A 14595-nucleotide genomic window follows, 5' to 3' on the forward strand; every position below is an offset into this window, starting at 1 on the left:
GGCGCAGATAGCCTAGCTGCTTTGCGCCATAAAACACCAACCAACCAACCAACCAACTTACTCTTTATTTGTATTTCCTCTAATAATGCTTAGTATCATTAATAAATTCACTATTTAGTTGTCATTACTCATTTTTTCTAACTCCTGTATGTGTATCATTTGTGTATTTCATAGTTATTTCTATCACTGTAAATTATATGAAAAACAATTTTAGTTTTGTTAAGAAGCTGATGGGAAAGAATGGTTTGTAATTTTGAATATAAAACTAAGTATAAAGTGTTGTAAACATACAGAGAGTTGAGTATCATGTACTAAAATGATTTTGAATATGCAAATCAGCACGTCATGTTAGAACCAAAGCTCGTATACAGCCTTGTATGTAACAGCCCTTTCCAATGTAAAATATAGAGATGTGTTCAGATCAGAGATTTAAAATTTCCAAGATGGGGATATTCCATGTATTTAATGGCATTGGAAAACAAAGGGATATGAATCAACTATGGTCACCAGGACCATCCAGCAAGATATATGAAACAAGTCGTATCCCAGTCATGGTAAGCAAAATGCTTCTTCTTGTAACAGGAAAGAATCCATGAATGCAAAAGTTAATGGTAAAATTCATCCACTTGTTCCAAGGAATGGTATATAACATAATCAAAAAGGATCTCCATCTGGAAAAGCAAACAAGTTGCCTCCCTGACATATCTGTTCAACTGTTGAGTATCTTAAGCAGCTGGAGAGTGAAATGGGTATTCCTGCTATTCCATATAAAGACATGCCTGTTAAATTGCCAGACACGGTGCCTATGGATTTCTGTGCAATTGGAGTATTGAAGAGATGATGGAAAACTGTCTTCCAAGTATGACAGAGTCATATGCTTTGGACATGACAGTCTTTCGTTAGAGACTTTTGTGCTGAAAACTATGCTTAAGGACTATTGTCAAGATGCATGGTCATCAGATAGAACATGATTGGTTGTGGTGACACTGAATGTAACAGTATGATGAGGCTCCAAAATAATTTTAATACAAAGCACTCAACCTCTGTGTTTAAAAAGTGAAATATTGTTTGTTTGTTTTTGTTGGTATTACTAAGAGTAGTAAACAATATTCCAGTGTAATTATAGAAAATGACATTTTTCTAAATGTCTGATATTTTCTCTATTCTAATAGTGTTTGTAGGGTTTGTTTTATTTATTAAATGCTTTCTTATTTTTAGTATTTATGTACACAAAATCTCAGTTTCTTTTCTATTTTTAGTGTAATAAAATTAGTTATTTTGCTATTTTTATATTGTGTATGGTAAATGACATGTAAGAACCTTTGTCTAATGTTTGCTGGGTAAAACATGTGTAAGACATGTAAACTGTCAATGCAGTAGTTATGTGATTAGTGAACACAACTGTAAAATTGAAAATGATAAAACCCTCATAAAACCATATGTTTCTCCTACAAGCTGGTGTAGAACTTCTATTCCTTGTATGTCTTTTATTTTATGTTAACTTTAGATTCAGTAAAATAATACATTTATATTTGTATGAACTGATGCAATTGATATTTATGGGGATTTCATATATAATGAAAGAAAACTATACAATAGTGTAAAAGTTAAAATATAATTCAAATAACTAAATTGTGAATTAAAGTTCATTAATGCTTTGCTGATTGTTTGATTTTGGCTTCTTTTAAAGAATTAGAAGAATCTCTTTCACCTGTAACAAAGCCTCATTTTCAGCTTTACTGATTACTTTGAACATTTTGAGGTTGGGACCACATCACATTCACCTAGTTCATGTCAAAAATGCTTGAGCTATCCTTGAACCTAGGATTAGAGTATTCTTTTAAATGATTTTCTAGTCTTCTGATAGTTGAACTGATGTAGGCACATTCATATGTAGGGTAGCAGAGTTTATGAATGATACATGACACTTGAAAGAATGGTATTCAATCTTTAAGCTTGTGAATTCCCAACAGAGGTCCATACAAAGCCAAGCTCCACCTTATAGATGTTTTCCTATACAAGCTTGGTGGTTTTAAAACCAGAGAAAGAAGGTGGCATTCAAATACACTTTTGAGAATTAATTTGCTGTTATTTTGGTTTTCCTGATGTTTCATATCTTACCTAGATGCTGAATTTTCAATATTGGGAAAACCTGGGATTGAGGATGTAGGTAAGAGAATATTTAAGGTTTTAATTTAAAAAACTGTGTATGAAAGAAATATTGTAACCTGTTAAATTGTATACCCAGAACATACTAGCAGGTAAAATAATCTTTTTTTAACTTTTATTATCCTAAGTAAAAAATTTAAATATTTTTTTGTAGAATGAAAACATTTGTGAAAATACAAAATCCTCCTTTCTGAGGTGATACATCTGTATCCTTAAATTAAAGTATAGTTAACTAGAATTCATTTGAACATACTAAGAGAATATCATTTATATATATATATATGAGAATAATAATCATCACACTTAACACACCTACAATTATATCATCTTTCTGAGTAGGGAAGGCATCTTTTAATTCCATTTTAATTTTCTTAATTGTACTTGATAATATTGGTGAGGTCATTGATACATTCAGAGCAGTTGTATAAATGAGCAGGTTTTTTTTTATTCACAGCCAATTTACAGGAAAACAGATGTTTTATACAGTTTCTGACTGACTTGAACATTAATTTATTTGATTTATTGCTCTATCATTGTATTGTTTATGAAGAATGGATTAAGCAAATTTTAGGTGCAACTTTTTGTCATGGAGGTATTACCCTCTAAACCTGGGACTTCTGCCAAGGTAGTCATAATTTTTTCAGAGTAATATGCCAGAAGGTATTAGAAAAGTCAGTGTTGATTATACTATATTTGAATATAATAAGACAATTTATTTTGAGTTCAAAGCGTGCATATTTATGCTAAAACAAACAAAAATAATAAAGACTGTGTGTTTATTACCAAAATTTATGGGGTGAGGGGCTTTATTACACACTGGAATGGTATAATGGGGAAATTGTACTGATAAAAAAAATAACCAAAATATGTAATAGTCTTCACATGAGGAAGTTTACCTGTCATATTATGTATGCTGCAAAGCAATGGAACATTTGACTAAATTCCTGGTTTGTTAGGAATGGTTCATCTGTGTTAGGTTGATGTGATTTCAACCAAATCAGTGCCAAATACCAAATTTCCTGATAGCTCTTTGAAATGGTCAAGTAGAACATTCTTGTATACCTTTGCCACATGTTAATGTTGACAAATAGCACATGCTTAGTTTTCCAGAAGAGCTAGGCAGTTAGTGGAATTTACTAATTGGTTAGTTGTTTGGCTCATGAGATGGCAAAAGAAAAAGAGATTATTCTTACAAGTAAACTAAAAGACTCACTTATGATGCTACAGATCAGGTTTTGATCCTTTTGGTGGGCAGAGCACAGCTAGCCCATTGTGTAGCTTTATGCTTAATTTACCCTTTCACTGTGGACAGGTCAAAGAGTGCATGTCATGACATTTTAGATAGTTATTTTTAAAATTTTATTAAATAACTCTACTATTGCTTATGTCAAAGGAATTGACATCAAAATGAAGGTTATATTTCAAATTTTAATATATATGTTTTAATTTCTTAATTTGACCCTATAATTATGGACACCCCTGTGCTGCATGTCATGGGATTTTGTTATATTCAAAATTTAAATAAGCAATCTTGCTATCAAGATACCAATGAAATTAACATTAAAATTTACATTATAGTTCAAAGTTTTATATTATCTAAGTTTTAATTCCTTTATTTCAAAAGAAACCTTAAAGAAAAATTCTGAAACTTTAATTTGATGCACAAGTTCAAAAAATTTTAACATTTCGTCTTTGTAACTTAAGTAATTCTTTCTGCACACTATACTTCTATGTATAGATATAAACTAGATATATTGCTCTGTTTACTCATTCTTCTATAAAGCCCCTTATGGGATGTTGATAGGAAAGAGAAATAAATTTCTTGGAACTCTTGACATATGCTATGCCCATTCTCTACATATACAGTTGCAATTTCTCAGCCAATTATACTTGGTTGAGTTAGATGTTTGTAACCAATAGAAAGATAACATTTTTAAATAATATTTCCCAACAGTTATTTTAAAATTGGCACAAAATTCCATTGAGAACTTGTTAAATGCTCTTAGCATTTTTGCTGCTTGCATCCATGCTAGCACTTTAGTATTATTTCTCACCTACAAATATGTTAGTTAAATAAACAATTAAATTTCATCTAGCTTTCAGTTTTATATTTTAATAATAATGTGTTAGTTATGTTTTAAAATATAAGCCAAACTGCCTCGGGGGTTTATCAGGTTTGGTGTAATAGGCAAATGTCCCATTGTTCTGAGGACAACTATAGAGTCGCTGCCGAGTAAACCTTGAGAATGCCCATTGATGTGTTGCGGTAAGTAATAATGCTAAAGGATAGGAAAGGAAAATAAAACATCAAAAATAAACTTTTTCTGAAAAAGTAAAAATTTACAATTAAGAATATAAACTAAGAATATTTTCAAGATTATTTGATGAGAAATGCAAAAGTGTGTAAATATTTTTATTTTTTATTTTAAACATTTCACTACACAATATGTTGATGATAATACCTGAAATATTCAGAGTGTAAATAACTGCAATACAAAAATATTAAATTTTGTACACAAAGAATGAGATTGTTTTAATTAAATATTTTAATTATAACAATCTCATTCTCTGTGTACAAAATACTTGTAATCTTGAACATAATCTTACCAATTGTTGTGACGATATATTAAGAAAGCTCAGGGTTATTGTAAGCATTGTTGAACTGTGTATCATTTCCCATACGAGAAGTAGCCAAATGAGTTCAACCTCATTATCATAAGTTTTATAGGAAATATTAAAAAAAGCTAAAAATTACTTTTTGTGTGTCACATAGCACTTCCTATTATGTTAATGCTCCGTTTATAATTTATTATTTCTACTACACTATGTGTACAGTGGTTATTGAATTAGAAACTCAAATTGGAGATACTGACAAGTTATATTGAAAAATAACCTTCTACTTCTTTGAATTGCTGAGATATGAATATATTTAGCCAATCTAGTAGTTTGGCTCCTTCCACTACTCCATTCTTTCAAAACCTCTTGTCTAGTTTATAACCAATTGGAAAAGCAGTTTCTTGTGTACATAAATCCTATAACTGTTTGTAAATAGTTTGAAGGAGAAAATCATAATTTTGCTGAAACTGTTAAAGCATGATGACTAAGTTGTTGCTCTGAAGAGAAATGGGATTTTTTAAAACCCATATAAAGCTTGTTTAGAAACCCAAATAAATTACAGATATTGTGTATGCACTAATATAGTAAGATGATAATTTTTTTATTTCCTAATATGTATATTTGAAGTATACAAAAACTAATAGCTCTATGCCCTCCATTTGAAAGAATAAATTAGGTTTACAGCAAGGCTTAGCATGTGCAGTGCTAGAGTCCAAAGTCTCATAACCACCATAAGTACTTAAAATCTTTGTTTTTTTAAAGTATCTTTTCTTTATTCTTCTATGTTTTAAGAAAAATAACTAAAATTTAAGCATTTGTAAATAAATAATAACAATATGTATATATACATATGTAATGTATGGTAGCCGAAATGTCATTATATTTCACAAAATAATAAAATACTGGTATTATAATTAGAGATTTTTACTTTGTAGGCCTATCTAGTTATTCTACTGAACTTATATTATTCTTCTAATTGTGTAAATTGAGGTAAAATAAAAGCAAATTATGCAACATTAGAAGCTTGACAACTTGAAAAAAAAAGTTTATTCATAACATTTTAGAAAGATACAATACTTTAAAAATATCTGCAGAATAAAGTTATGCACAAATGGTATATGTCTCTAAAATGAATAATGTGCATACAAATGGCATGAAATGATATCAAGTTATACATATTCTAACATACTAAATGTATTCAAATAATGACACATGATAAAAGGAACAACCAGAATTAAAGTATCAAGAATGGAAAGAGAACATACCTTATGTTGTTCACAGGAAATACTGTATCAGTGAATGCAAATTTACATAGGTATTATACTACAAACATTTTAGACATTGTACACTGATTTTGACACATTTTGACTACTAAAAGAAAACTACAAAATATTTCGGTCAAAATTCATTGTAAAAAGTAAACACTGCTGTACATTGAAATACAAACATTAAAATCTTTAGAGAAAAAAAAAATGGAAACAAAGGAATAGAGCAGACACTTTTACATAAAGAATTAAATTCTTTGAACAGTAACAATAGTGTGATACTTTTCAAAATGTTTAATACAAAGAAATTCATAACCCAGTTTACATTTTGTTACTTTATTGTCTGTGAGGACAGTCTGCATCTTTTTCTTTAACTTCTATCAACAACTGTTGTGTAATGCCTGCCAAGAGTGAGTCTGAGAGGTGACGAGTCCTGCACAGTTCTTGAAAGTGGTATACCAGAAGGACCTGGTCTGCTTTGAAGTAGAGGCTCAATAACAGCTGTGACCAGGTCCATTCTGAAGGACTTCTGGGATAATGCCAGCTGATTGGTCAGTTGTTTGTACAAAATATAAGCATTTACAACTGTTAAGTCCAAAAGTTGAAAAAATAGTTTTTATACCATTTTATTATCATTCGTCCAGTAGAATAGTAATTTAAGTGTTAATCATTCAGTTCCACCCCTCTTGTAAACTTGCTTTAGTCCACAGTTAACTAAGTTTTGTTAACTCAGTATCCCTCTTTCTTCTTGTCATAGTACTAGAGTGTAAAGTTGAAAGTGCATAAATGTCTTATATGTCAGTCCACTTTACAGCTGTTACAGTTCCACATTTAAAAAATTATGCATCCCCTCTCTGTTGCTGTGGGAAATAGGGTTTGTCTTTCCTGCATGTCCCACAAGCATAGGTTCCTATAGTCAGTAGTTTGTCAAATAAATTAGGGGAAGTGTAAAAGTTGTCCTTGAAAACCCAGTATCCTTGTCTCTTGTACTTGTCCATCAATTACATCACAATGTTGTCTGCTAAACTTGTAGCTGACATTTGTCCCTCTTTGCCTGTGTAAATTTGCATATTGATTCAATTGATTTACAACTATGTTTAAAGTTTATAAATTAAATAAAAGTTTAAAGAAGTCATTAATTTTATTTAAAAAGGTAACCTGTCTTGACATGGGTTCACTTCTGTTGAATGGAGGTATGTTGAGTTGCTCCTCCTCGATGATCTGCAGGTATCATTGCGAGTGAGAGGCCTCTCCTGCTGGGATGAGGCAGTCCTATTACACACTGCTGGTCTGCCCTACTCTTCCTAGCTCTGTGGTGGTGTAGCTTGTCTAGATGTACATGGCCTGGGTGTTTCTGGTACATTTTCATCTGATAAGGACCTTACAGCTATTTTTTGATCTGTCCATAAGACAGAATCAAGAAGATCTGGTTTTTCTTAAAGCCATCTTGTTTTATAAACTAATTCTGTCAGAGGCATTGCAACAGAAGCATCAGCTTTCTAAACTGCTGATTCCCCTGACAGACTGCCTCCTTCAGCAGAGAAAGATAGATTCAGTAGAAACTAAATCTCCTCCTCATTGAGAACCTTTTTCTTCTTCAATTCCTCGAATTTTGCTTTGAGTTTTCCTTTAGTTTCCATTTCTAGAAGAAAAAAACATTACATGTATAATACATATAATCTATATATCGCATATATTATGTATCATGTATTCTCTGTTGTGTAACATTTTTGTGTGTATATATATTCTGTGATGTGTATCATAGGTTTCAGAAGCAGTACATGTTATGCAAAAATACAAAAACAACTACACTGGATTCCACATGTATTATGAATAATAATAAATTACTTCTAAGTAAAAGTCAGTAGCAAGAAATATGTTTCTAGCAGAATGTATTCACTTGGTAAACAGCTCTTTCTACGTTTTCCAACATAGTATAGCAAATTAGCCAAAGTCAGATTGCTTGACTGAATTTGAATGCTTGCAAAACAGTAACTGAATTTAAAACCTGAATGTTTATTTATTGATAAATAAGTTTGTAAATAGGATTTCACAACCATGTGCACAAATAGAATCTTTGTACATGTATACAGTATATCACTAAATTCCAATATTGGAAGAATTGTAGTGTTATTGTATCAGCACCAAACCACATAATAAATGTTCTGACAGATTCAAAGTGCAATGCTATTACTGTGGATAATTCTTGTTGTAAATGCTGTAGGATACATACATACATAAGCCAATAAGTTCCACATCCTGTTGTCAGCATAAATATTTTCATTGTTTCTAAGTGCAGTGTGATTACTCTGGTGAATTTTCCTAGAAAACACTGTAAGATATATAATGGATACATTAGAATCCTTTTCTAAGAGCAGGGGTCAAGTTGGTTATCTCTTCACATGTGCTTTGTTGCTTTTATATTACTGTGTCACGTAAACAGTCTAATGACACAAGCGATGATTTGTTGCTTTATTTTCAGCAGATTTCTACATCAGTCATAGACAGCAGAATACATACAGAAAAAAATTATGAAATGTTTAGCATTAAAACTCTCAAGAGAAGTACTTTGAAATTTCATGAACAATAATCAAGAAAAAAGGGCACAGCTAATCATTTTATTTCTGATATTACAACTTTTCTTTTCAGTATACTTTGATGATTTGTCTACTGGCTGAAGAATAAAATATACTGTTAGGGCAAAGATAATAACAGGTAAAATATAAAGTTTGATATTTGCTTAGGAGGTTTTAGTGATTATGAAAATGAAATTTGAGGTTTCAAAGACAAAGAAAAGTATTTTAATCTTAACATAAAAATCACTTTGTTCTCGGATTAGTAACAAAAAAAGATTTGATTTGTTCATGGACAAATTGTTAGTAAAAATAGTTCATTAAAAAACGGATTTTTATAGTACAAATGACATGTAATGTTTACTAAAAGTCTCCCAAATTTTGTGAAGATGCACCTACTGCATTAAAAGTTATAGTATTAAAACTATATACAAGTTATAATGGTCATGTGGTCAGTCCCTGGGACCAAGCCTGTATTGAGAGAAATGGTGAGCAGAGCACAGCTAGCCCATTGTGTAGCTTTTTGCTTAAAAACAAACAAACATAATGTCAATAGTTTAATTACTTGTATAGATGGAATAATCAGAAACCTTTATTATGGTTACTTGGTTAAACTGGTCGACAAAATCGAACTTTCTCTCTCATCAAAGATCTAAACACACTTTTCTAGATTAGTTTTGCATGCTGATTCCAAATCTGGTTTTCTTCTAGCATATCTAGTTATCAAAATATGACTGGTGTTAATTTCAATACAATTTAGATAATAATCACACATTAGGCTAGTTAATGTTACAACTTTATTCATTTTTCAGTATAATTCCCATAAAAGTTATACACACCATACACTTTGTTAAATTTATACAGTACTGACTTATGAAAAAAGAAATGTACAACTTAAATTATAATTAATGCAATAATCTTTCAAATTTGATTGTTCTCATCACAAAAACTTGACCTGCTAGAGGAAAATAACAAATCAGGATGGCAAGAGCTATCTAGCCCACCTATAATTATATCTGATGAAAATGACTTGTTGGCCAGTGTGATTATTATGAGTCTTGACATTAATTGTTTAAACTAAACAAACTTGAATTAATCAAAAATAATAATGACAATATTTTCAATTTTTTTATTACTGGGTAGTTGAAATAATCAGAAACAGAAACACTAGTTTATTATTTTTGTGATACCAGTCAATTATTTCATGGGACACTAATTGACCTAATCAATAGTTCCAATTTTATTGTATTTTCAGAGAAACATATTATTTTTCTATTGTTTCTTCTTCTTCCAAACACTTCAGTCGACCACCATTCCTTCATGTCTTGAAATTTGGTTTAGTTATACCTTGTTCAAATATGCCCGGACACCTTTTTAATTTTTTTGATTTAGGTCTTTTTCAGGATTTTATGAGGTCAAAGGTCAATTGAAAAATTTATATTTTGGGTTCCTGCACAGTCATATTTACAGTAATCAAAATGAAAATTGGCACAAATATACATTTTTATGCACCAAACAGCATTATATAATAATTTGATACATTTGTGTATTGAATATAATGTTAAAAGACCATTATAAAATCAAATGAACATTGTTTGTATTGTAAATTTAATTTTTTATTTTCACCCCCTGTAGGTTTGCAAAATGCTGGGCCAATGTAGTTTTAAAACACACTGGTTTTCAAATCAAAGCTACCATGTATGGTTAGAAAGGGATTCAAACCCTAGAAAAGCAAGATTTAAACCATGCTAAAGTTCATTTGAGTTCAGTGACATAAGTAGTCTTAGGCAATCATATGACAAGCAAGAAACATGCAGAAAACGTGAAGACATTGAAAGCGTTATGAAACAACAATACTATATCTCCACCTTCTTGAAGCTACTTGAATAGAACTGCTTATCTTAAAAAAAAAAAAATACCACTGTGGCTGTTACCAATTTAACTTCCAGCATCCACTCATTTGTTTCTTCTACAGATATTTTAAGATCAGAAGTTTTATGTACTTTGAATACTATTGACTGTCATGGTTTACTTCATTCAACTGAAAGGATCACAGTATGTTCCCTGGCAGTGAAATTGTCCAAAAGTTTTCAGGTGGGGAAAACAAAATATAACACTTAGCCATACATGGACCTTCCACCAAAGTTTGTAAGCACTGGTGGCTGGAAAACATCATTGTTGTAAAAGAGAGCTTATCCTTGCTATCTCATCTTAAAACATATGTGGATGTGCAGAAAAACCCATCAATATTAAAGTCATGTTACAATATTCATGAAGCTTTTAATTCTCGTATCTTACCAAAGAACAGTTTTTTCTTTCAGTTGCTAAAGAAATTAATCTTTTCTCAATTAATTCCAGGATAATAATCCAATGTTGACTTTTATGGCCGCAGATCTCTTTGGTCTTGTCAGGGGATTACTTGAAAGGTTTTTCACCTTAGAATAACTAGAAACATAACTGGACCACATCATGTTGAAAGCCCGGATTTGACAGACAAAGAATATTTTAAAGGAACCTTCCAAAATTGATATTGGTTTTCTTACAAAGAAAGTAAGTGATTTAAAAGAGGGCTTCAAATATTAGTGATAAAGACTTTATAGGCTTTAGATTTTAATTCAAGCAGTTCCTCAAGGCTATTGTGAAAATTATCCAGAAGTCCCCTTAGCATATAGCTTGGTAAGGAACATGAGCTGCTTGAATCTGGAAGTCATGGTGTTAAATGCATCATCCAGTGCTGTTATGTTTTCATCTTGTCTGAAAGTCTCATAAATATAGGCAGAGTGGAAGAGTGGGATCATGATACTATTTTCAGACAGTACAAAGGATTTCTCATGACATTTCTACAATTGCCTAATGTAAGAGTTCATATGTTCCAAAGAGAGCAGGAAAGACTTGATACTCTATATTTCCATCTCCTGTTAGACAATAAAAAATCTCAAATGCTTTGGATAGTTTGCAAAACTCTCCTTTTCCTGTCTCCTGGACAGGATGGTGTCAAAAGGGGCTTTTCTGTAAATAAAAAAGCTATAACAAACCAACAAAGCATGTCCATTAATGCTAGGAGAGTCATAATTGACCACATTAAACATGCTATGGGTGTCCTGTACGTAAATATATATATACGGAAATGCTTACCTTTGTTGGAAATCCAAGATAACGGTATAGGACATACTTGAAAGAGAATAAAGCCAGGAAGAAGAAGTCACAGAGAGTTGACAAGAGAAAGCTCGAAGAAACTGGAAGATCAGACTTGAAGCAGACATTAAGTGGCTCCTGTCATCAGCTGATGAAATCTTTAGAAAGCTGAAAAGAAACTTAGCCTCCTCATAGTGGCCATTTCCCTGAGTAAAGCTTTAAGCAAAAAGGAAGAATCCTTGAAGGCTCTCACAGTGAAAATTGAACAAAAGCTGTCAAACAAGAAATGTTGAACACCTAGAATTTTTTTATTTTCAAATAATTCAGTTACATTTAAACACTGCTAGATTAGTAATAGATATATTAGTGCCTTTTCACCATGTAAAACATTATTCCCAGTATTTGTATAATATTTACATTTGAAAATATGTACATCCAGATGCAGTTTCTTGTGTAATCGACACAAAGTGGTCCTTGAACTTCTAAAAATGGTCAATGGAAAATCATAAAATTTCATTTCTCAACAGGTACAGGAACCCTGAACTGTACTTCTCATTTGATCTCCCTTGAGTACCCGTGAGCCCTTCATAACTCTCTACTGATATTCCCAGCATTTAATTTAGGCCAACTTTCAACAGGTGTGCCAGAGGGATCAACAATCTCTTGATGATTTAAAGGTTTTGTCTTCTCCTTATGTTACTGTGATTGAAATATGTTTTGACTTTCTGAACAGTTTTGAGAGAGTGATGACACGAATACAACCACTTTTGTGCAAAAAACAAAACAAAAAAAGGTTAATACAAAGCTTTATTTCATTCTCTCTGAAGTTTGTCATTTAATATGGTTTCCTGTAAGAAATATACCTGGATTCATCAGCTTCTTGAAGGTAATTATTTTAAGTTAGTTGGGAGATCAGAAACAAACTTATTTTTCAAATCCCAGACCATTATTTACAGAGAATAGTTAAGTTATTCATAGTATGGAATTTTTGATTTCTTGCTACATCATACACTGCATAAGGCATGCATTCCCTCCACCCACCAAAGGCAAGAAATGCAGCACTAAAATCCTTACAATTTCTTACTTTTTAGTAATAAACAATCCAAACTTCATACTTAATGAAACAAATCATTCTTAATTTTTGTGTGCATATGATAACTTCTTCTTTCTCTACAGGTGTGTCAAATTTACACAAAACCCAACTTTAAAATTCACCTGTAACTCTATATAATGGTTTATCTTTGCAAATTATGACAAAATTATTTTGACTACTATCTAATAACAATAATAAAAAGAATAAAAACTTTTCTAATGAACATAAAATCTATTACATATAAATATTAAATAGTCAATGTACAAAGGTCATTTAATTAACTACTTTTTTATTTTTTCTTAAATAAAAGAAAACTGTCGGATCTGTTACAGTATCCCTGTTTGTTAACTCAAAAATCATGAAAACTCCTTTCTTAAAAGTAGGCATACTGCTTTAATTTACGAAATATTAACATTATGACATCTCCCTATAATCGACAGCTATGTATTTACACCATTGTCAAGATCAGTAGTCTATAAAATCACCTAAGTCATTTTAATTATCAGTTAGTTACCTTTTTATTTTTTCTAGATATTTTTTCTTACTTAACTAGTTTACATCCTACATATCAAATACTAATCTGCTTCCATCTTCAGAGAAATAAGAATGACTCTGTTTCTAGTGATAGTGGCTGGGATTTGATCTGGATCTTCTTGATAGAAAGACTGAGGTCTTCCCCATTAAGACTTGAAACAATTGTATTGGCCCAATTATAAGACGATGTTTTTTGATTAACAATTGGGCTGTAAGATTCATAGTCACCTTATAATCATGGCCAACCACAAGCCTCTTCCCCCTACTGTAGCCTGTCATATTCTTGAATGTTCAGATAGCATTCATTTATGCTTGCGCACCAGATGTTTGTTCAAGGTCATCACTAATTCTTGCAACTAATCCACCTGCAGGCTATTCAGTTATCGTATTGATTTTATGGACCTAAAAAAGGACATTATGACACTCAATTTTTTTCTTTCCCATGGTTTCTGAAAATAGGGTTGCCTCATATTTGAGATCGCCCTATAATCAGGCCAATATGGTAACTAGTTGAATGCTTTCAAGAGGGATGCCCAGGTTTTGATTACTTCTTTGCTAGGTTATCTGACTGTGTTATCAGTTAGGTGGTTGTGGAAGGATTATTTTATCTTTTTCTTTTCTTTGGTTCATATCCCATAGTTTTTGTATTATTACAATTTATTGTATGGTCTTCTCTGGCATGATTGGTTATTAAAGATACATCATTATTACAGGATCTTGTACATCTACTATGCTTCTGAAATTGAATCTTTTTTGGTCTTTTTGTTTCTTTCATGAAATGGAATACATATTCACAAGAAGTTTTGTAAATGGCATATTTGCTATCCATTGGGTCTTTTGGTAGTTTGGTATATACTAACTGCAATCATAATATTTTGAGGCTTATGAATACTGATTTAACTTTATGTTACTTTCATATTATCTGTAGTATGTTTTCAGAGAGACTTTGACATAGAGGATATATGTCTGTTTATATGTAATTTGATTTCTCTGTGCTTATTCTTGTTTATCTTCTTCATATTATTTCTTCTTTTTCAGGTGTTGTTTTATTTTCATTCTACTTAGCATCTTCTATATTACAGATTTTGTCTATTCTGCAAACTATACACTATCGAGGGGGTTTGATTTAATGTCGAGATATTTACCAGTCTCTGTGGATTTTCTGTAAATACCTGTGTTATATATATATATATATATATATATATATAGT

General features: G+C 31.2%; 1 protein-coding gene across 1 annotated transcript in view; it reads left to right on the forward strand.

The window, feature by feature from the left end:
• Positions 1 to 14595, forward strand: part of LOC106461943 (AP-5 complex subunit beta-1-like) — a 60747-nt gene that overhangs the window by 23453 nt on the left and 22699 nt on the right. The window contains exon 6 of the mRNA XM_022389043.1: positions 2126 to 2170. Coding sequence (XP_022244751.1) covers positions 2126 to 2170 — 45 coding nt within the window. The remainder of the gene's footprint in view (positions 1 to 2125; positions 2171 to 14595) is intronic.

Source organism: Limulus polyphemus, unplaced genomic scaffold, assembly GCF_000517525.1.
Source record: "Limulus polyphemus unplaced genomic scaffold, Limulus_polyphemus-2.1.2 Scaffold1063, whole genome shotgun sequence".
NCBI classification, from domain to species: Eukaryota; Metazoa; Arthropoda; class Merostomata; order Xiphosura; family Limulidae; genus Limulus; species Limulus polyphemus.